Below are 24,460 nucleotides of genomic sequence, written 5' to 3' on the forward strand. Positions count from 1 at the left end.
TCTGAATTTCTAGCTCATTGTGTTGAGGTATTGGAAGCAAAGGAAATATGGTTAGCCCCCATACCCATGTCAGCGGCAGCAAGACTTTAAACAAAACAGGCAAAGTTACTGTTGGCCGACAGCGATACACAAACTTTGAAAAACTTACGTCATGGAAGCTGGGCCTTAAAACTCTATACTAGTAGGACCTTGCCACATTACCTGTCCTCCCCCTTGAAACCAATAATGAAGCGTCAATTAATGAAATTGCGGTTGGGATTGATTCCATTGTTGGCATACAAATATCGGTGAGAGTACAAAGAGACTTTAGCTACACAGTGCCGAGCATGCGGAGCAGTAGAGGAATCTCTAAGCCTTATACTGTGCATCTTCAAGAAACTACGCACACTGTGAATATATTGGCTTTGGCCTATTTGGCGTATTTTAAATATACGGACATGTCATGCTGCCCTGGTCTAGTGCATGAAAGGCGAATAGGTGCAGCTGGTGGCACGCTTCATGAAATATCTGACGGTAGTAAAAGCAGTTTTGGGTTCCGACTATCACACAGAACTACACCCTATAATGCAGTGCCAAGTGTTTTAAAGCTTCATGTTTATAGTCACTTAAGCAGTCTTTAAACCTTTTAAATTTTAGTATAACAGAGTGTTAAAATATTTTATATACTCTTTTATAATATTGGAATATATGCAGTTTACATTGTTTTTTTTTATATGGCCTGATTGCAATGTTTTTAATTATTTGTACAATAAAAATTACCTATCTATCATGCACTCCCACATTCTGAACATGAAGGCCGAACGTACAGAATTGAAGCCCTTCTCAAAGTCAATCAACACTAAAGCTGTATCCATTACAGCACTTCCAGACGTGGCTAAGACCATTTTTATTCGCCACAAGCAATGACGTGTTCTACAGCCCACCATAATGTCTGTCTGATAATAATAAATAAGCATGCAAATCAAGCTGGTCAGCCTCTTTGCTAGTACGTTAGCCAGTGTCTTGGTTTCTAAACGTATCAGGGATATGGGACAATATGACGTACAGTACGTAGGGGACTTACCTGTTTTAATACAGATGTAATGAAGCCCCTCAAAGGTCAAATGGCAACACCCGCACCCTTGCTGACTCCTCAAACAGTGCGATTTGAGATGTGAAAAGCTCTGGTGGGAACACGTTGGGGCCTGGGGCCAGGTCAGTGATGGCTGTTGCCACTTCCTCAGCAGCCAGACGGGGCTTACAGCGATCAGTCAGACAATGAGGGATTGGCAAGTCCTCCACAATAGGGTAGTTTGGGGGCCCGAGCAGCATGCAGGGACCCATATTCAGAAGCAAACTTCTCAACGATTTGGTCTAGGTCTAGGAGTATTCCCCCCCCCCCAAATCTTGGAATTGTATTGTGAGCACCAGCCTCAACTCCAGATCCCTGTTGGCCAGCCAGTAAAGGAGCTGTCCAGTGTTATCTCGAAAATCATACAGTTTATACTGCAGATAACTATGTGCCAATGCAGCAGAGCCTAACATCTTCTGTTGCAGCATGAGGCAGGCAAGCTAAAGAGGTCACTCTGCCTGGCCATTCATCTCGCCAGCAAGCACCTCCTCCAGCTCACCAGTGGAAGTCCCAAACGCTTCGACCTCCCTTGATTACTCCCTCTTTTGCCATAGTTTGATAGGAGATAATCTCATCTAATCACTGTTTTCAGGGCCTCCTAGAGTTTCATCTGAGAGGACACGGATCTCTTGTTCTTCTCAAAATATTCCTTAGTTTTGGTCCTGCATATGTCCCCCCCCCCCCCCCCCCACTGAGTTTTGTGTAACCACCGCCAGCTCGATCTCCTCAGCCCCTTCTTTTAGGCCTCCTATGTTGGATGCTTATTTCAATGGGTGCATGGTCCGTCGGGTCACATTGAAGAAATGCTCACATTCTCCATTTAACCAGTGTTAGCTAAAGACATGAACAATAGTCAAGTATCACTAGTGATCCATGCGAAGCGGAGCGTTGTGTAGATTCTGAGTTATTGGGATGGGTAAAATGCCAGAAATCTGCCAAACTCAATGACCAGGCTCAGTCAGCCAATACAGGTGATCTGCGAGTGGTAGTTGTAACACTAGTGTCCCGATTGGGTTTCTTTATTGAATTTAAATCCATGTTCACTTTTGTTATGTCCACAGGTAACTGAAGAATTAATGTAGTTAGTGCCTCTTAAGGTGTCTTCCACCAAAAGGGTGGTGTATAAATCAATCAGCCACAATAGTGACTCTCCCCAATCTGTCTGTGTAGGTCCTCATAATTTTTTTTCGAAAGTGTTTATCAATGAGAACTGCTGAGCCACGAGAATTGGTAGTGTATCCCAGTAATACCATCTCGTATAACCATTATGGCTAAAGATCACACATCTCTTACTCAATAGGTGCGTTTTTGCTGCAGAATGACATGTGGTGCATGTCGTTTGAGATATTAAAATACCACTCCTCATTTAATCTTAATATTCATCCCATTTGTATTTATGATAGCAATCGGAAAGTATCATGGTGAACCTTTACCTTCCTTCCCAATGTTAGAGCTAAGGATGTTGCGCTGTGGAATAAGGAGACTAAAATAAACAAAATGGAAACAAACAAACTCCTAAACCAAACTCCCTCCACCCCACTCTTCTGGAACTGAAGCGTCTGTTACTCCTCTCCAACTCAAAACAATTTGGAAAGGGAGCGTGATCCCATTAAAGCTCCCTGAGCATCCTATAGCACTGATACCTATAACAGACACATCAAGCAAAAAGAAATTCAGTAGCAAGGAACCCAACAACAGTTGTGACCCCACCCCCTTTACGCTCATGTTCAATCATCCTGTCAGATCTGAGTCTGCGTCTGTGGCCACTCCAATATCTGCTTATGCCATTATTGCGGGGTCCGACCAATTGTTAATTACGGACCACCGAGTCTGGGCCGTCAAGGCAGTTATCATGAGGGTTCCATACTTCAAGCCAGTCTTACTGTCATGGATGACCTTGAGTTTTGCTGGGTACCAGAGCATATATGTGAGTTACAGTGCTCTTTGCTTTTGTTTAAATCTAGGGAATGACCTTCTCTGTTGTAGCATTTGCAATATGTAATCTGGAAAGATACAAGTTTTTGCAGAATTGATGTGTAGGTGCTATGAGAGGTGGCATGTCGAAGTATCTTGCCCCTACCGGCATATTTCCGGAAGCGGGCACTTATGGGTCTTGGCTGGATCTCTGGAGGAGGCCTCACTCTAGTGCCCGGTGGGCCCGTTCAGTGACAAAGCACAATGACAAGGCACCAGCGACAACAGCCAAATGTCCAAAGAATGCTTGGGCGCCTTCCCCTCCGCTCCTTCTGCCACTCTCACAAAGTGAAGTTTATTCTGTTGGGACCCCGGCATCCTCAACACCGCGTTCCAAGTTTCCCATCATGTTTTTAAGCCGTAAGTGGTCCGAGTTCAACGTACTTTCTATGTCCTCCACAGTGGATCTGCTTTTTTCGGTTTTCCCATCACGTGGTCCGCTATTTTCTGGAGGTCGAGATGCAGGAGTACCACATCAAGACCAATCCCCGATCTGAGTCTCCAGCATGGTGCGGGTGTTGCAAAGGCATGGGAAATCTTCTCTGGGGGTAATTCCGCCCTCGGTCTGCTCCGTTGGTAGCAAAACATCATCAAAGTGGTGTACTGTGGATGCCGGTATGGCGTTCTTGATCTGCTGGTGGGGATGTTTCACAGGCTTCTTCCTTATTCTTAAGGCACAGTTCCTCCACACACAGGTGGAAAGACACGAAAGCAGGCAACCTATACCCCCCATTGTAGGAAACAAAAATGCAGGTGGCATAGAGGCGTATGTGCAACACCACTGGAGTGAAACTGTTAAACTTGATTGAAATGCTAGCATGTATGATTATTAAACCTGCTGTGGTATTCAGTTGCTGCTGGGTGCCCTGTGTAGGACGCTGCTGTATGATGAACCTAAAATAAAGAAGATCTTCCTCTCATCTTACTGTCTCCCTGTACTTCGTCACACTGGCGACGAGCAAAGTTTGTCTCCCCACTCCACCACCGAGAAAGTTCCCATTGAGTTGTTTAGGGGGCATACGCCCAACACTCATTTGTTTCAATCATGGATGAGAGGGAAATGGGGTTACATTGAGGTTCCTGAGGATCCTCAGTGGAGGGCCCTGCAGGATCTCAAGTCAGCAAAAACGAAAGCCAACTTTGATGTGAGGCATGCTGTTACCTTAGTTAACATAAGTGATTGTGTGAGATTATGATTTCTGCAGAAGTCTGGATGTACAATGTTCTCTACTCCTCGTAAGGTAATCAAACTGTTTCTTAATGCTGTAAAACTTGATGATGGGTGCATTTGGAACTTGAGTAGAATTGCTCTTGTACGTTCCTCTACTTCCTCTAATCGTCATACTCAACCTTTGTCTTCCAAGTTTGTTTCTCCTCTGCATAGGAGTACTCGCATATGTAAAGCTCCCCTGACTCTATGATTATGCCTTCAACTGAACATTTCATTCCTCGTGCGCCGTCTTTGTGTTGGGCGGGGGGGGGGGGGGTGGGTGGTATTTACCTATTTTATTGCCTTGTATGCTTCTGCTGTCTCCTAACTATTGAATGTGGAACACCTATGTATGCAGCTCTAGAATGTAGACGATTCTTGGTGCCTAGCTACCAGGACCTCAGTGTCAATTGCTGTTGGGTGCCCTGTGGGTAGGATGCTGCTGTATGATGAACCTAAAATAAAGAAGATCTTCCTGTCGCCTTATACTTCTTCACACCTGCACATAAGCCATGCGCTTAAAAAGTGAATGCCTCTCACAATGCAACGCACTCCTCATACAACCGTAACCAACCTCAACAAGTTAGACAGACCTGTCTGCCGTTTAGTTGGTAAACCAAAAATTTCTACTCTCCCCTAACAGAACAGCACAAACCATTCACATGCCAACATGCCAACATTTAACTGTAACCGAAACAGTTAGCTTCCACTGACAGCTTCACACATTGGGACGCCCCTAAAACAACCTGCAAGGCAATTGACATATTGAATAACGAGGGAAACTGCTAAGTTATGTAGCTCACTCAGACAAAAAAATGAACAATATAAACTCTACGCAGTCTCATACACAGCATGGCCACACAGAGGTCATCCGTTTTAATGGGAACCATCACCAAAATGTGTTGAATCCAATAATTTCTCAATTCTAGATTCAACAAAATACATTTCTGAATCCTTGTGACACATTCTATTTTCAGTTTTTTTACTTCTGAGTGATGCCCATTTGGCTAAAAACAAATGTCTATGAATGTCAATACATATCTGCTTGAACAGTTCAAGATTTTATCCCATGGTTGTGCATTGTATGTATGCTGAGGCAAACCATACCTAAAGTTCCACTGATGACCTGTATAGAGCTAAGAAAAGTCCAAATGTTTTGGTAGTTCTGTTATGCCCGATAACCATGGGGAAGCTCGGCTTGGATAGCTTCCCCATGGTATAATTATCTTAATGCTAGGACATAATGTATTGACTGGTTCAAAAGCAGCATGAGGGTGCCCCAGTGTTTCACGCTTGCAGATAAGGACATTATTATGACTGTAGCTGGAACCAGATCATGGGTTTTTACCCTGCAGTTAAAAAGAATCCAAATGTTGCTGGCACCTGAAACAGAACGAACCTTATTTATCAATCATTCCTTGTCATACACTCTTTAAATTTTCTGTGCACACAGACATCATATGTGTCACAATGGGAATTCATTTGATCTAATTCTGTTCAATTGTGTGGTTGTATTGGCTGGGCACTCCATACTCACATAGCGTGCCCAGTTAGAGGAAATGTATACCTATATGATAGTAGCATTGTGATGACACTATATTCCATGTCCAAAGTGGGAATACATATGTGAACAGCCAGGTTTATACCCAGATCACTCCCAGTTCTTAAATGAGGCCTCCTTATCAACTGTTGTGTTGCTGATATTGGCCCACTTAAGGAGTTCCACCTTTCCATCATTCAAAGCTCAGAAGGCACTGCTCTCATTATCCTTGACCCATCGTTGATTCAGGATACTGCCACATGACACTATTTAAATCTAGCCTTCTGTATCACCTAACTTGTTTACTTTAACCCTGGGAGGTGGGTACATTTCTATGAGGCAACAAGCAAAAAGGATTCTGTGTAAAGACCGGGGACTCTAATTATGCATGATAAAGAATTCACAAACCCATTGTGACCCACAGCCCTGTCTATTTGGCTGAAAAATTCAACTTCACTGATGGCTTTCAGCCATGACGCCATCACACTGGGGATAAAACAAAAAGTGCTGGAAGGATACATTTAGGCAACAGGTCTTCTCAATTTGTGCACCTAAGATCTAGAACAATCTCCCTATACCCACCAGGATCGCCTGTACCATTCTTCAGTTTAAAAAAAGATCTGGTAAGACACCTCTTTAATGAACCCGACATTGTGGCGCAGTAAATATTCTACCTATTTCCTCTGGAGTCATCTGTCCCAGAAGCAGGTCATTAACCCGGAGCTGGCAATGACATGCGCTAAACCCATTTCATTATAAAAATAATCGATGAGGCGCAACCCCCTAACATTGGATGATCTCGAGCCAGTACTACAGGAGCCTGTTGGCTCTGTTCGGCTCTTATTCAGACTCCGTTCAGGCCCTCAAGAATGAGGTTGACACTTTACTCCTCCACACTACACTGATGCAAATTTGTTCCTGGACAGCAGCAGTACTTGACTTGCATCTGCCAACTATCTAGGCAAAATAACATTTGTTGCCGAAAGTCTTACAGCCTGGGCTGACCATGTTGAAGCCCTTGCTGACATTTATTGAGACCCTGACAGACAACATGATGGTCTCTTGGCCAAACCAGTGTCCAGTTCTTTCAGTGCCTGTGGTTATGACATAGGTCGCGCCACAGAGACCTGACGTTTCTCACTTCGAATCAAACCTTGAAAAGCTTGGATATTCAAGCGGCCACACACAATGTTAACCAATATGTATTCCCTTCTGTGCTTGCATATATACATTCGAAGCACATTGACCAGTTCTGCAAAAGAGTGTTTTCATACTCTAACTTGGTACTTTAGCCCCTAAATGCTCTTGGTCTCTTTAGCTGACATAAACATGCCATTTGGAACATGGACAGTGCGAAATTGCTGGCCATACGTGAAAGGTTTAGAAACGATTTTTCCCAAACAATTCACAGACAAGATGTTGTGAAATATGGTTTGAGGGCAGGCCTTGACACAATGGAATGTGAGGGCCATGCCATGAACATCATTGTTGTGGTTAGTTGCTTTGCCTGGATGCAGGCTGCTGGGGTTCTCCTGTGATGTTCAAGTATGCCTCATGGGCATGCCTTTAGATGGATCCAGTCTCTTTGGAGAAAAGCATAACTCAACACAAGTGTTTTTTAAATACTGCCACGTTATGGCCTGCTTCATAGGCTTGATTTCATCGACATGCCAGTTTTACCAACAATACAGAAACTTCAGGGACTACTCATGGGATCTAGCCTATCTGTTGCCAACAGCAGCCCTCTTAACCAGCTCAGCAACCGACTCAGACTTTTCATGGCTCTAAAGAACATAGTGGTGACTGATATAGACCACACTAAGAGCAGAAATCCCCACATCCTGCTCACCTGCCACAAGGACTTTCAAACCCCTTTGATTTCCCTTTACAAGACTAGTAGGCGGGTAACCTTTTTTATTTGTACACAACTGAAAATCCAAATCTTCAGATCCGTAGGTGCTGTATATTGTTAAAAAAAGATACATCTTGCCTGTTGAAATCATCCCCCCTTGTACCAAACTCATTCCTAGTCAGGTTTCTAACGGGTTATGCTGCAATCCTTCTGCAGGAAGTCATCTCCATTTTGACCAAGGGAGGCATTTAGATAGTACCAGACTTAAGAAGGGGCAAAGGGTATACCTGATGCCCAAGAAAGATGGAGGGCTCAGGCCAATTCTGGATCATCAGCCCCTGAATGCTTTCTTATGGAGGGACAGATTCACTCTGACTGAGGTTCTTTCAGCCCTGGAGCAGGGGGTTTAGCTGGTATATTTGGTTGTGCAGCATATGTACTTTCATTTGCCCGTCTTGCAGTCCCATAGCCTTTACTTTCAGTTCACAGTGGGATCGTAACATTTCCAATTTGTCATTCTATCTTTCAGCCTTACCTCTGCTTCTCTAGTGTTTACATAGGTAATGGTGGTGGTTCTGACCCAATTTTTGCAAGGCTTTGTATTAGGCACAGCCAAAGGTAATATATGGGCTTTTCAGTGTTTCTGTTTGCCTGACAAACCTTCCTGATCAAAGTACTTCATCATTCCTCAATGGGACCATAACTTGCTCTTCGAGCCCCTGTACAGTTGCTCTCTAAAGTTCTTTAACATGAGCGCTTTTTTTTTCTTACTACAGTCACACCCACACCTGCATCATTGATATGCAGTCACCTCCGTTCATCTCCCTCCTGACATATTGCTGCTGAGAACCAAGGCTTCTTTTCTTCCAAAGGTTGTTTCTGACTTCCGTGCGGGCCAGTCCATCATACGTCCTACATTTTCCTCACTGCCACATCCCTTTAGAGAGGAGAGGCTTCACTGGTTTGAAAGGCTGATGGGTCTTATTTTTTACTTTGAGCGATGTTGACAGCCAGTTTCATGTGGGCCTTGCTGGTGCCAATAAAGTGAAGGCAGTGCAGAAACAGGAACCTGTGTATCAAAATCTGCTGAGCCACGACCAAGAAGAAGCCTCTAAGAGCTTAAAGACTCATTCCACCAGAGCTGCTTCAACAGCATTGGTAGGCACGGGAGATTAAGTGATTTACCCAGAACCACAGGATGCTGAGCAGACACAGAGACTCGAACCTGGGGTCAATTAGGATGGCGGACGGACAAAGTCCGTCCGCCATCCTGTCTGAGGACGGGACCATCCACCACAGGGGCGGAGGTCCCGTCCGTGGAATTAGGATGCACCCGCCACAGTGGCGGGTGCATCCCGCATTTTTAACATTGCGGCGGGCGGTGTGGAAAGCACCGCCCGCCGCAGATTTAAAAATGCATGTTGTGCGTTTCAAAGCACAACATGACAGGCACCACGCGGTGCCTGCCATGTTGTATTTTGAAATGCAGGGGGGTACCATAGGTACACCCCATGTGCACCCCCCACGCCCCCCTTCACCCTGGGGGCCCGCAATGGGCCCCCAAAGCAAGGACTGTATGCCTTTTCGTGGCGGCATTGCCGCCACGGAAAGGCATAGCCCCCAGCACATCCTAATATGGCTGGCGGTGTCTAATAGACACCGCCACCATATTAGAGCTTTTCAGCGGAAAAGCGGCGGATGGTCTTCCCGTCCGCCACAGTCCCCCCCGCCATTGTAATTTGGCGGGGGGAAATAGGTGGCGGGCGGGCGGGCAAGGATGGCGGACGGATCGCCACCGCCTGCATGGCGGTGGCGATCCGTCCGCCATCCTAATTGACCCCCTGGTTCCCCATCACCAAAGTCGGCAGCTCTGGCCGTTACGCTACATCCCCTCCCCTTTATGAAGAATGCAATTGGCTGTCATGTGAAGGCCTTGTGTCTGATTGGGAACACAGGGAGCCGAGCCTGCAGAGGCAGGCAGCCTGCTTCGGCAGACGGGGCCGTACGAACGTGCCTGTCCAGAGGGTCGGGAAAGTGCAGACCATTGACACACATTCTGTTGCCATCCAGAGCACGCATGCGCAGGTTTGTAAATATCGAAGTAAAGCCTTTCTTTCCCACATTGGTTCTCATTAATGGTAACGTTAGGCTTTCTGGTGCTTTTTAGCAGTTTTAAGGTCTGCTTCGAAAGGGTGTCATTTCTGTTATCATGATGTTTCTCTTGTCTTCATTGCTTGATTTTGCTCGCGAGAAAGTGTCACTCGTAGTCAGTGAATGTCACTCATAATTACACTGAAACTATGAAAATGTCACTCATAAGCAATCTGAAACCTTGGCAGCTATGAAGGTGAAAGATCGAAAAGTGGCAAATCTTTGGTTAAAGTATTCACCAGAAAGAGGGTTGTAGAAAATAAGTATCTTGTCTTTTTACCTGTTTTTGTAATGTCATTAGGAGAGTTCGATATTAGGTAACTAATGACGCAAATTAATTCTGCCAAGTCGTATTATTTTGTTACAATTAAAGTCTTATGTGAGCCTCATATTTTGACATGGTAGTTGATAACATAATTATAAAAATGTATAGTAAACTCCAACACCTAAAGACTATATCAACAGGTCTGTTAACTTGTCTCCAGTGTCGCATTAACTTTAGATTTCACTGCATCTTTCAGTTGTCAGAACTGCCTTAGTTCAGTAGTGCATTTTAAAGATAAATCGCTTGATTTTTAATTAATCCGTCCGTTCCCCAAGCTCGAAATCAGGCCTAAAGTCATCGAAGTTAGAAAGGCGATGTGGCGAAAAAAAAAATAAGGTTAATTGAAAATGGTGAAATTGATAAAAAAAAAATTAGACTTTCATGAACGTGTGTACTATCATTAAAGGAACTGGTGAATTAGCCCAAACGAATGCATCGGCCTGTACGAGTTCAAATGTGTGCCATTTTACCCACATACACTGTCAATCAGCCTAAGTCGTGAAATCAAGAGTGCATCCCATGATTGTGTTGGTTGATAATCTCTAGAGAACCGTTTTATCTAGCATTTATGTCGGGATACTTTGTTGTACTTTGCCCGTTAGGCACCAGCTCGCGCCTACATTCCAGTCCGTTTGAGAAATCGTGTCCAGACTGTACTTTGGCGGTTTATTGGCTTGAGCCTTCTGTGGCAGAGTGCAAAAGGGCAAAGTTTGCTTTTGTAGCGGTGCCATGTTGTGTGCTCGTCAAACTTATGTTTGTTCATTAATTAACCTCTTCTGCTTTTTTCAGATAGCTGACCTCCAACTGCATAAACTGGATGAACTCGACTGCTTGATCCAGGGCCTGTTGTACGTGGACTCTGTGGGCTTCAATGGCTCTTCTGAGTGCTATTATTTTGAGAATGCAACCGACGCTGAACTCTGTCAGAAAAAGCCCTACTGCCTTGACAATCCGTACCCTATGTTGCTGGTTAACATAGGCTCCGGGGTCAGCATCTTGGCCGTCTATTCCAAGGACAGCTACAAACGTGTTACAGGGACCAGGTAACTAGCTCCACTTCTCGAACTGCGAGTCCCAAAATGCCGCAGACAAGACGACTATAATACCTTTAGCTTTTCGTTGAATTGCCTCAGGCTTGCTCCAAAAAATATATGGAGCTGTACATCATTTTTTTCATACAGACCCAGAACCCAGTTTTGCATGTGTGTTTGTGTATATATATCATACATGCCAACATTTAAGGACAGGGACGTTGGAGATTTAAAATAAAAAATCGGGAGAATGAAAATGCCCCATTGGCTTCTATTGTAGAAAATGCAATTTCAGGTGGGAGACAGCTAAAATAAAGCAATTTTTGGATTGAGAAATCTGTAGTCTCCCGCCTGAATCGGGTCTATTGGCATGTATGATATATATATGTATGATATATATATATATGTATGATATATATATATATATATATATATATATATATATATATATATATATATATATCCACAAAAAAGGAGTCCCCGACCCTTCAGGGCGTCCTTTGGCGGGCACGGAGAGGCCCGGTAAATCATAGCACATGAACAGAAGAACAGAGGCCCATCTCTGGAGACAAAGAGCTTTATTCCAGGAAAATGCAGCTTGAAAGGCTCCCAAATTCTAACTAGTTTCGGCGTCTGCCTTGTTCACAGAAAAGGAAGCTCAAAGCAAAGTGCGATGGTGCAAGCATTTTTATAGGTGTACAAAATTCACGTGACCGGGGAGCATCAAATAACCAGAATGCATCAGGGACTTATAACTCTCGCTGATATTATGAACAGTTCACATTTCTAAGGCAAAAGTTCTCAATTGCTCTTGACAGCAGCCCCGTGCATTGCAGATAGTATTACACCACAGTCACGGCAGTTCGTATGTCAGCTGATGCTGTTTAAACAATGTCCCGGTCAAAAAGCTCCAGTCCCCAGAGCGATTGGTATCGGACATCCTCCGAACCAAATCCCTTCCAACATTGCAATCTTTTCACAGTGGCATTACCTTCATAGTATTATCATAAATATATGGAGCTGTACATCATTTTCTTCATACAGACCCAGACCCCAGTTTTGAATGTGTGTTTGTGTGTATATATCATACATGCCAACATTTAAGGACAGGAACGTGGGAGATTTAAAATAAAAAATCGGGAGAATGAAAATGCCCCATTGGCTTCTATTGTAGAAAATGCAATTTCAAACGGGAGACAGCTAAAATAAAGCAATTTTTGGATTGAAAAATCTGTAGTCTCCCGCCTGAATCGGGTCTATTGGCATGTATGATATATATATGTATGATATATATATATACACATTAATACATATACGTGTGTGTATATAAATATTCTCTCTCTCGCTCTCTCTGACCCCTTCCAGGGACGTGTCTTCCTCAAAATGCATGGTACTAACTCAGGCCACTAGCTCATTCTTGTCCAAACACTCATCTTTTTTTTGCACTTCATTCCTTTCCAGGAGTAACTTTTGCGACATTTTCATTCTTGGTCAAATCTGTTTTATGCTAATTCACCCCACTTTTGTGCCTCACCATCAGAAGTAGCAATGAACAGCTTTGAGCCATTTTTAGATTTTTTAGCACCATTTGTTTGCTTTTTATAGCTAATTATTTAACCAATGTGTATTAAATGCTTTTATTTTGTGTATTTTTTTCGCTCTTTATTTCTGTTTGGAAGCTTGAAATTGCAAGTTTGCTTTTTTTTTTATTTGGGTCACTTTGGAAAACTCTGTTTGTACTCTTGATTACATCAAACTTGCACTCGAACCATTATGATATTTGTTTCAGTTGCTAAGAACCAAACACTCCAAAAGAGCGAAGATTCCACTTTGTAACTACAGACTTTTTAGGATTGCTGAAAATAATTTCAGCAAAAAATCTTTTTGAAACTGCTACTGGGAATCTAAATATGACCTCTGGTGGGCTCTAAAAGTCTTCAGCTGACCTGGCTCATTTTGAGCCCATGAAGGCCCATGCCACTAGTGACTCTTACTGTGACAGAGAGACTGGCACTTCCAAAAAAGTCTTCTTGACATTTTGGAGGCAGATGTTCTTCTCAGGTTATTGTGGCAATCTTCTACAATCACCTGGTCCTTTCTGTCATCTCTCACAAATAAAGGGACACCTTGCTTGAAAGATTAATGACACTAAGAAATTCAGGAGGCTCTGTGGGTTGCTAGATTGTCGATATATATTATTTTTCCTTGCACATTTGACAACAAAAAAAACGAGAATCGCCACTGTGGGTATACATGTAAAAAGATCACAGATGTGAAAAATAGGATTAACTAGAAGTTTTAACCATGCATCTCTCTCCGAAATCCCTCTTTTATTAAAGAGAAAGGGACTGCAACAGCAGTCATTGTGCAGGATATCTCGATTTCACAAGCTATGTCTGCAGGGACCAACTCACAGCAGAGACCTACCTCGGTGCTAGAGCTATCACCTTTCTCCTGGCTCGGATAAAGAAACATGAGTTGCACTGACCATATGCCACCAGTCTTGTGGGACAATACTTGGAAGTCACATATCACAAGTGGGTCTTTTAGTTTTCTGGGACCTTGTTCTGCAGTTCCATTATTCACCATCTTTCCCCTCTAGAGAAACCCTTTCTTTCCTTTTTTCCCCTAACGGTTTACTGCTGCAACATGACCCGTGGCAGAGTTAGGTTGTCAAGATCAGTAAATGAGTGTTGGTTTGATTTATCCTGATGTTCATTAAGTCCAAATTGGAAGTGACCTACAGACTACTGAAAAGTTATGAACAGCCTGCTAAAGATTTGAGAGTAGGACTTGGTAAAAGATTCAAAATAGTTTCTGCAGCCTAAATATATTTTTGAACTTATTTGTTGCTGGTCATCATCTGCCCTCTTCCATGTCCCCGTCTCATCATTATTCTGGATGGATTGCGGATTCTCCTCCTGCATCATGTCTAGACAGACTCTTGCATCATTCCTTCGGCTACATGCTCTTTCCGCTGTAATCAAGTGTGTGATGGTATTTGATGCTCGTTTTTCTTGTTTGAGTAGATGTCTACTCAAAGTCATGTTTAAGTAGCAGCCAGAAATTAACAGAAATTCACACAGGGGTTTGTGAAATGAAAAAGTTCTGCAGCATGCTTGGGTCCATTTTGACATAGCATAAAACCTGGCATGGACATTCACCGACAGGCCTCCCATCTCAGTTCTTGCCTCTGTTTTGGTGCACAAGAGCATGCCCTCCATATCCTTTATGGGAAAGATCAGTTTGCTACAAGATTCGGAAAGCGATCATGAATAAATTGTTTGCCCATGATAGCCATTAAACCTGTTGCCTCTCCCTTTCGAAGTGCAATATCTTCTTTTAAGGGACGCTTTATAGCCCCACAGTGGTTTCACAACTTTGCCAGTCCCTGTACAAAACAAGGGATATTCTTGGTCCACATTTGGCTAGAGAAGGAAGCAGCCTAAGTCTAGAACAAATTCCTTCTAATCCGGGTCTTACACTGATGTAATGGTCATGAAGTGACTCCTCACTGAGCAATATTGGACTGATTTTGATCCTTCTTTCTGTCCTGAAGGTCAATACCCAGTACATATGGATCGTTTTGTAAGTGGGTTATCGGTTCAGGGTTCCTGTTAACTTTATACCATCTTCTCCTAATGGATGGGACTTTATCTTCAGTCCCTTGAATCATGCTCTCTACTGTCAGCTGGCTATTATCCATGTATCCCAGGAGATTTGATGTGATCTCTTTTATTGGTACCATGATCCCCAACCGTTTGCTTGGTTCCCCTAAAATGACTTCCACTAGTTGCAATGGCATTTATAGTTGGACAGCAGCTAAGAGTCACCTGAAGGTGCATGGCCTTTGGTTAGTCCCAGAAAACACTCTACATATAAATATTTCGGAATTGATGGGACTGTTCATTGCCTCATATCCTTTAGGACCACCCTAGACAAAACCATGTTTATGTTGAATCTAAATCAATAAGCCAGGGAACACTCATTTCCACTATCTTTGTTTCTTGACCATCGAACTATGCAGCTGGTGTAGGAAAGTGCCGCTTTTGACATGTTTAGCCCCTGCTTGTTGCCTGATGTGATTTTGATCTACAAGTGCACTGGGCCCCTGCTAACCAGGTTCCCAGTGCCAGATCTCCTTCCCAAACATTGTAACATGATTGGCACGACTTCAGTTACTCTTGTAAGTCCCTAGTAAGCGGTACCCTGGTACCTAGGGCATGGGTACTAAAGAATGAGGTCCTCTGGGGCTGCAGCACTGGTTATGCCACCCCAAGGACCCCTCACCAAGACTATTCATATTGCCATTGCAGTCTGCATGTTTTGGTGCAGGGAAATCCTAAGAGTCAACATGGTTCACAGCCCTCTGTGCCAGGACAGGATGGTTTTCCCTAGCGGGTAGCTTCACTGAAGATGCCACCTTTGAAATCCAACCCAGGAGCCCCCAAATAGTAGGGGAGGTCAGGTCCCATTTCCTGCTCCACTTTTGGCGGGAGGAAAGGTGTGAAAATTAGTTTGTGTGGGATGAGGGTCCCCACTTAGCCTACACCACCCCTAGGGTGGGGAAGGTGATGTGAACCCCTCTCCGAAATTACACCATCATGTGATTGTGGAGAAACAACCTATCCGAGCTAGGGTAGTGCTCCTTCCCACAAGAAGTGATCACTAGAGGGTGTAGACACCCTAAAGGTAGGTAGCCCATTGACTTCTACCCGTCTTCCCTTCCAATGCCCCTACATTTAATTTTTACCTTAGAACTATGTTCATGGTCTTAAAATTAGATAAAAAAACCATACTATTTTTATAAATTGGTCTTTGATTTATTCTTTTGTATGTTTCTCATTTATTGCTTCGTGAGTACTCCAAATGCTAAGCACTATCCTCTGATAAGCCTATTCTCGCCCATGCTACCCCAAAAAGAGCATTTGTACATCTGCTTTTTACCTCTGGATACCAGTTGAAGGTTCACCGGACTCTCTATACATGGTGCTTCCTTTTTAGTACACTACACAGAGAGCCGGCTTCCTACAGCTAGACTCCGGGCCATTGCCTTTGCTGCCTGCGGTTCACCTGATCGTATCTGCCAACACAAGGCATACCGCCTTAGCAGTCTGAAAATTGCTCCAGCATGGATGGGAATGAAAACATTTTGAAGTTTCCAAATTAGGCTGTTCTGGGGAAGGGATGGAGATTGAGAGACACACACTAGTTGTGGATCTCCTTTGTACCCAGACATATTTAGAATGACGTGCTTGTGTCTGAGTGGACAGAAAATACTGTAGATTGTAGTCCTCCCTTTCTGGAGTTGAAGTGTATGTAACTTTATTCTTTCCTTCTTCACCTAATCTCCAGATCTGCCCCAAGATGCGGATGATCCCGAGAGGCACTAATTAACAAGCCAACACTCTGCATTCTCATTGCAATAAAAAAAAACATTTTTTTAGTTGCAATGCCAACAGCAGCAACAACATTTGTACATTATCAAGTACGGGAAGATAGAAGTAATCGCACCACGTTGTGATAAACCCTTATGATTTAACACAGTAGCATCTCTAGAAAACATCCTCATATATTTGTATTACTGTCTCGTTGCTAACACTAGTTTGCTTCTTGCTGTTTCATTCTTCAGCTTTTCCTGGTTGTAGTCCATTCCAAACCTTTTGAGAAATAAAACAATTGTTGAATGAGGATGACTTTTTGGAGGCACATGTTTTCAGTGGCCCAAGTCACGGTTACGTTTTTGATACCCAGTGCACATGTATTCATGTTCTGCCTCTGGTGCTAGCTCAGTTTGTGTGCTTGTGTAGTGCTACATTATGTGGGATGCACGCATGCCTTTCCAAAATGTTCAAATGTACATCAGCTATGAAGACTTCACCTCTGTTAAGGCATCTTTGGAGGAAGGCCCGTAAACTGCTACGCATCCAAGAGCAGCTAGTAGGGGTGGCCGGAACTCGCTTAGTTTCAATCCCCAGATTTAAATTAAAACTTTGTAAGATTCCACAGAGTGCCACCAGAGGTCTGAAATGGCACGCACTGATTTTTAGCACCACGCGTTTGTTCTGTGATGAAAAATGAGCGCAAACTTCCTCATGTGGCACGCCAGAGGGCGCTACACCTTGAGTCAGTTTTGCTGCAACTCAAGTAGATTTTCTACTCGAGCTCCTGATTTCTCACCACAAACGGTCTCATAATGTGGAGTGGCCAAAACTCCGCTGGCGAAGCGCAATTTATCGCCTACTCCTAGAAGCTAGCACTGAAAGTTCCATTTTCAGTATGTATCTAGTTCATTATCCTTTTTTTATTATTTGTGTTTGCATGGCTAGAGATTCCTCTTCAAATACACATCTTATTTAAAATTTATGATCTTTAAATTGATCATTGTCTTTTCCATTAATGGAAAAACTATTCCTGCATACTTGTTTATCTATGTAATGACCCTTCTATACACCCTCTGGATTTTGTTGCATCACACTTAATTTATTTTTCTTGTCGTTTAGTCTTGGTGGTGGAACATTCCTGGGTTTATGCTGTTTGCTGACCGGTTGTGAGACTTTTGAGGATGCGCTCAAAATGGCAGCTGAAGGAGATAGTACTAATGTTGATAAATTGGTGAAAGATATCTATGGTGGAGATTATGAGCGTTTTGGACTTCAGGGGTCTGCTGTTGCGTCAAGGTATGTATTAACATTTTAGCAGCACACTGTGAATGTCCTTGACCTTTATGAGGATATAGTCTATCATAATTTTTTTTGAAGAGCCACAAGATTTTGGGGAAGTCTTTATGTATATTTCTATTTACTCAACGTTTGCCTGAAACAAATAATCCAGAATATAAAAAGAGGGGGGCTGAGAGGTTGAAATCAGTCTGTTGTATGTCCCCCTTGTATTAATCAATAAATCAAAAAATTTGACATTCCAGATCAACCCTCTATCCTAGAGTTTCCACATAGTACTTTATATGTTCCTCTTTATTTACCAGGTCCACTTAGAGAATCTTTTTTTCAGGAACATGAACCTTCTCCCAACTAGGTGTCATACTTCATCTCTCGGCCAAGGCACCCTAAAATGCCATGCTGTGGTAGAGCATGGGTGCCTATATAAGACAGGGCATGAGCCGCCGCAGCCTTCAAGCTTCAACCGGCACCAACCTTCGGAAGTGAGCAAGTCTTCGGACCCGAACAAGCCACCAGCTGAGGGCATCGACCTATTAAAGGGCATGCTAAAAGTTCTCCCCTGATCATTTTAAGGAGATTGTGAGAGTGCGAGTTATATCTCCGGGTGTAGAAAGAAGAAAAAAAACCTCTGCTAAGGATCCAATTTGTATTAGGGGGCAGGTTACACCTGTATTGTATTGTATTGTATTGCAACTTATATAGCGCACGTATCACCCAAAGGCATCAAGGTGCTTGCCTTGGGAACCCGTCCTGGCTTTTTCCTGTGAGATAACCCCTACTGGGTATCCCCAGGGTGAAAGCCAGGCATCCCGCAGCGGGTGGGCCGCCGTAGTGGAGATTAAGCAACTATTGCCCAGAGTTGCAGCGTGGGACCCCATGATTAGAATAGGCACCGAGGCGAGAATTATCAAGTCCGTGGACATTTTTGGGCTCAGGACCCTGCTGCATCGGGAATTGAACCCTGGTCCCGGGCCAGACCTCTGCATCAGGGTCTGCCGCTCTAATCAGTGAGCCACACTCCTCCGCCTAAATCAGTCGCCATCCACACACATATATCACAAGCATGCTTCTTCATAAGGCACCGGTGATGCTTTTCTTCCAGACAAGAAGAGCAAAAAGATTGATACGGCTAGCAAAAGGGTGGGGTGGTTCGTGGTGCGGCAGCTCATTGGAAATGAACTCATTCTGTGGTTATCCTTTCACGGTACGACATGGCACAATGTGAGGAGATGCAAGAGCTTTGTGAGCATCTCACAGAGCAGGGAGCATGGGGAGGAGATAGTACGCCGGGGTAAGGTGATAACTCACTCCATCATCCGTTGTGCTTTAGATTCTGCAGATACTACATCCAGTGGCATCAACTCCAGCATGTTGCTCGGAAGGCATGCGTGGCTGCGTATCTCCGGGTTCAAGCCTGAGGTGCAACAGCATCTCATTAACTTCCTTTTTGATGGCTAGCACTTTTTCGGCCCTCAGGTTGAGGAGATGCTTGAAAAGATCTAGAATGAGACAAAGGCAGCCAAATCCATGAACACACTTTAATTCACCTTATTTAGAGGCTCCTTTTGAAAACATCAAACCAGCGAAGACAGCCTTGCCCAGGCAATCCTACTCTTATCAAAGGCAACTGCAGCCCTTGCTTTAGTAAGTGGGAAGGTGCAGCAGGCTGGGCTCCTACAGAGGTAACAATAGGGGTAACAGTAAAGGTAACCGCAGCAAAAAGGTTCTGTCCTCTTCAAGCAATGAATTGCTATCTGTCCCCACGATCACATGTCACTTGATGGACGTTACGTGATTTACTCGCTGGGAGAAGATCAGGTCTGAGAAGTGGGCCCTAGCCGCATTTAACATGACAGTTGCCCAGAACTACACGCACACACTCCCAATTTCTCACCTCATTCACAAGCTCTCAGCACAGAACAGCTCTCACTTTTTCAAGAGTAGGTACATGCCTTCCTGCAGAAGGGTGCCACATAGTGAGTGCCCCACTACAACAAGAAAGTGGCATCTATGTATTTTTTCTTTCTCCCAAAAAGGACATTTCCCTGAGGCCTATCCTCGACCTCGGGCTCATCAACCATTACATCCTGTCAGAGCATTTTTGCTTGACCACTCCACAGGATGTTATCCCCCTTCTCTAACTGGGAAATGACATGACCGTGCAAGAACTCAAGTGACAGCTGTTGCCACAAACCTATCCAAACCGATAATCAACTTAATCTTTGCTTTGTCGTAAGTGGCCAACACTACTAATTCAGTCGTCTTTCTTAGGGAGTCACCAAGGCTGAAGTGATGTTTGCAAAGTGCCTCTCAGTGGTGGCATTCCATTTGCAAAGGGGGGCATTCATGTGTTTCCCTACCTCAATGTTTGATCTAATCAAGAGCCACACCAAGCTAAAGTGTCTAGCTCACACTCAAATAGCGGTGCCCCTGCTCCACAGCCCAGGATTCAGCATATTCCACCTACAGCCTCTTCATATTCATCCCTTCCTAGTGTACGTTTTGGATGCAGTTATGGGGAAGGCTTATTCCATTCAGCGGAGTCGCAGCTGTCAAGCAGTGGCTACCCCTTTTTCAGAGCAGTCATCGGCTCTCAATGAGAATTGTCATGCATCCTCTAAAGGAGATGGATGGTGTCCTTTATCACCATTAGTCCTTATGCAAAACTTCGTATGTGCCACCTTAGTGTCCTTAAGTGTAGGGTGACAGGGAAGATCTAGTGCTGGTTCAGGCCAAAGCCTACTGCTCGCTGCAATAGTAGAACAGCACCAATTTGCATAAGGAACTTTTACCCAGTACTGCAAGTGACCCTCACCGCAAGTGCCTCTCTCACAGGTTGAGGTATGCACCTCAAAAACCTGAATGGCCAGGGGATGTAAACATCTCAACACCAGGGTATGTGCTTCAACTGTCTCGAGCTATTAATCATCAACTGGGCTCTAAAAGTCTTATTAATCATCTGTCAAAAGGAGTTCCTTATCAGTTCATACAAAATTGACGCAATGTACTACCTAAAGAATCAGGGAGAATTACACTGCAGCTCTCGCAGTTGGCTTAACAGATTTGGCATTGTGCAATTTGCCGCAACATTAACCACCTGGTAGAGCATCTTACAGAGATCAACCGTCTGCTCAGTGGGACGCATCAGCAGTTCCACAAGTGCAAGTAAACCCTAAAATACTTCAGAGGTACGGCCAACATTCAGGTACTCCACACATAGACTTGTTTACAACCCCAGTTAATACAAAATGCCAGCACTTCACCTCCAGATTTCCACACCAAGCCCATGGACATTGCACTATGCAGGAACTGGTCAGGGATACCTATAGGCAGTTTTTATATAGGTGTTCTTCTAGGATGACAAATTTGCAGGTCCATGCAAGGCTCGGCCTCCTGACTAACATATCACTAGTAGTCTGAGTGGCAGTCCTTTGTGCTGTGGCTCATTTCCTATCATTGTGTTTTGAAAGCCGCAAGGCATATAAGGTGGTGCAGTTCGCGAAAAGATGTACTGTGACTAAGGGTGCTGGACTGAAAGGGGACGAGGTAGAGAGAAACTGGTTGTAGGCTCTAATGTGCCTAATAGAGAAACATACACTTAAACACTTCCTTTTACTTTAAGACATGGTCTGGATAACCTCAGAAAAAGGATTGAAAACTTTGGGTTGTCAGGGATTCCTAATGGTTATATCCCTGAAGGGTGTGAAGGAGCGCAACAGCAAGCGAGGAAAAACTCCTTGCAGTCCAGAAGCAAATGGGTTGATTGTCTGCAGATGGGAGTTCGACTCCGGAAGGCTATCTGCTCAAATAGACAATGACATTGGATGAGGAAGGGCTGATTGGAATTTTAGGTAGTAAGCATAGGGAGGACAGCAGCAGGAGAAAAATTCAATTTGTTTTAATGGGGCAAATATCATATAAAACACACAATGTACTGCAAGCACTTCACTACATAATGATAAACGTACTTTTATTTTAGTCATGTTAACCAATGTGTGGATAAACGGGGAACTTAGCGATTCAGAAACATTTTACCCCATTAGGGTGCTCTGAGACTTGTTTTTTAGCACTTGTCTTTTTTCAAAGCTTGCTGATTGAGTTGTATCTTGGGAACCTTTGGCGCAACCTCTTTATGGATATCACTGTTGATAATCCCTTAGTTTGGTTCTCATAGTGTTTCGCAGAAAGTTTTTCTTCCATGGCAGTGTGGGACCGATTATGCTTACTTTCGCCATGCCCCACTTTTCTACTTCACGATAGTGACTTCCTTGGTTGAATAGATGGGTTCTTCCTTCCACAGAGTGGCCCGTCTCCCTCACTTCCTTCTTCTTTCTCTTCTAAATTTCTTCCACAGTTTTTCTTATTTTTCTCTCTCTGGAAGTCTCATAAGTCTGTGATTTGCTTTCTCTAGTCTTCCAATGCCATATGAAGGAGGTCAAACGTTATATCTTCATGATTATTTCCTTCTTGTCTTGGGGGTAAAGTTCTGTGACAGCCTCCGGCATTTCCAACTTGGCATTTCTCTTCTTGTCTAGTGGTCCAACTTTCCTTTCTTTTTCTGGAGCTTTTCACCATGATGTCACATTGTGTGGTTATAATGAGTTTGAGTCTGATCTTTAAGTTTTGAACACCACAGTGAGTCTAGCACTGGTCATGTGTGTTGCCCTTATCCAAATGATTCTGCTTAACACATCTCTTGTCTGAGTAGCTACTGGTTCATCAGTCAAGAATGGAGACAAGGCACCCAAAAGACATTGGCGCAGGAGGATAGTGTGCGGAGTGTGTTTTGGATACGAACATGCTTTGTCCACACGTTTTTTGTGCTTCTAAAACTATTGGCCTACACCTCCTACAGAGCCTGGAGATGGACTTCTAAAAAATCACTTTGAGTCACAAAGTTTAGACACTGCAACCTACCGTACTATGTATATTATTTACTTAGTCTATGTAAAATTTATTTTGTACGCAGGATTCCCTGGACACGAAAACCCAACCGGTTAGTCCATTTTGAGAAGCATTTCATTTGAATTACCTGCTATTTTGTTTTATATTTCAGGGAGTTCCCACTTATTGGGAGTCGGAGAAGCTTGAATGTAGGATTGTTAAAGGTAGCATACCTATTGTAGTCCTTTCTGTGTACTTTGTCCTTAAACTTCTTGCATGTTCAGTTTTATTCCTTTCACTCAGCCGGCTTGTGTCCATTTAGTGAGATACAATTTGTGTTGGACTTTAAGAAATTCTGATGAGGCATGTAGGTGATTGCCATTGGTGCATCTCGGGCACTTGGTTTGGAAAGCCAATCACCTTTTTTCATTAGAAAAGCTCAGACACATTCCCACAAAAATCTGCAAGGTGATATGTCGCTCATTGTGAAACAAGAGGCTGGAAAGCATATAGAGTAGTTACTATTTAGGATTAGTAACTATATTTTCTAGGTAATATATTGATTATAGAATTTAATTACTATGTGTGTAACTCCATTACATTTTATTATCACTTGTTGCAAAGTGGCCCTTTTTTGGTCATCACCCCCTGGACATTATCTTTATTTTGGAACACTGCTGGCCAGAGTATGTGCTCTCACCTCTAAAATATATTGAAATTTGCCTAAAATCTGATTAGCACATTTAACTTTCCAATTAGGCTATCGTATACTCTACAGAAATACACCCATGGCATGGAAAGTTAAATGTGACTTGTGGACTGCAGCATCTATTTTGTCATCCACTACAGTGGTGGTGAAAACACGGCTTTAGGCCTACCCTGTGTACCCTAACCGCAGCAGCTTGAACCCTGCTTTACATACCTCTCAAAATCAACCTCTTTACATTTAGGAAAACCTTATGTTAAATATTTTATAAGTCACCACTAAGCACCTTGCTGCCCACAAGGTAGTGTGCATAATATTTGACAGTAGAACATGTGACTAGGCCTAAAACGAAATAGTCACTAGTCAGGCTGTAACTGGTACATAGGAAAAGTCAAAGCATCAATTACACACTTAAATTTATATCTTTAGACCTGTACTACCCATAGACTCCTTTCAAAGAAATATTTATATTTAAACAAAAATGCAATGTAAATGCGAAGTCAGATTTGTATCAACTATATGGAAAATGTAACTTTTATAAAGTTAGCTTTACCGTCCCTGAAGCGGACTGAGGCTTATTTGGGTAGGGGAGATGTTTTCTTTCCTTGAGAGGAAGAGCACTTGGGGTGGTCCCTAGAACTTAATTAACCTCAAAGGGGCCTTCCCTGTCACAAGTAAATGGTAGCTGACACTTGGAAAGTCCCAGGTTTTCCCCCCATAGTCAAATAGGTGCCAAACCAAGTAGAAGCAAAGTTACCACCAAAATCAGTTGCGAGTGACCACAGAAGAGGGGACTGCTCATTATCCTTGACCACCCCTCTGACTCTGCACTAGGGGAGAATGGTTCCCCATCTTGAAATTTGAAAATGAGGGGCTGTGTGGGATTTTTTTCAGTAGAGTAGAGCAACCAGGAGCTGTAGAAATGTTGATAGGGTTCCCTGCAGGACGTTTACCCCAGCGGCTAGGTACTGCCCAGGAGTCACCCTCTACCACTAG

The 24,460-nt window shown here is 43.5% G+C and overlaps 1 protein-coding gene across 2 annotated transcripts in view; it reads left to right on the plus strand.

The window, feature by feature from the left end:
- PANK1 (pantothenate kinase 1) overlaps window positions 1-24,460 on the plus strand; it is a 153,547-nt gene that overhangs the window by 116,325 nt on the left and 12,762 nt on the right. For both annotated transcript variants that reach the window (XM_078642922.1, XM_078642923.1), the window contains exons 3-4: window positions 10,953-11,206; window positions 17,698-17,874. In XM_078642922.1, coding sequence (XP_078499048.1) covers window positions 10,953-11,206; window positions 17,698-17,874 — 431 coding nt within the window. The remainder of the gene's footprint in view (window positions 1-10,952; window positions 11,207-17,697; window positions 17,875-24,460) is intronic.

The sequence above is a fragment of the Lissotriton helveticus genome, chromosome 5_1 (assembly GCF_964261635.1).
Source record: "Lissotriton helveticus chromosome 5_1, aLisHel1.1, whole genome shotgun sequence".
Taxonomy (NCBI): Eukaryota; Metazoa; Chordata; class Amphibia; order Caudata; family Salamandridae; genus Lissotriton; species Lissotriton helveticus.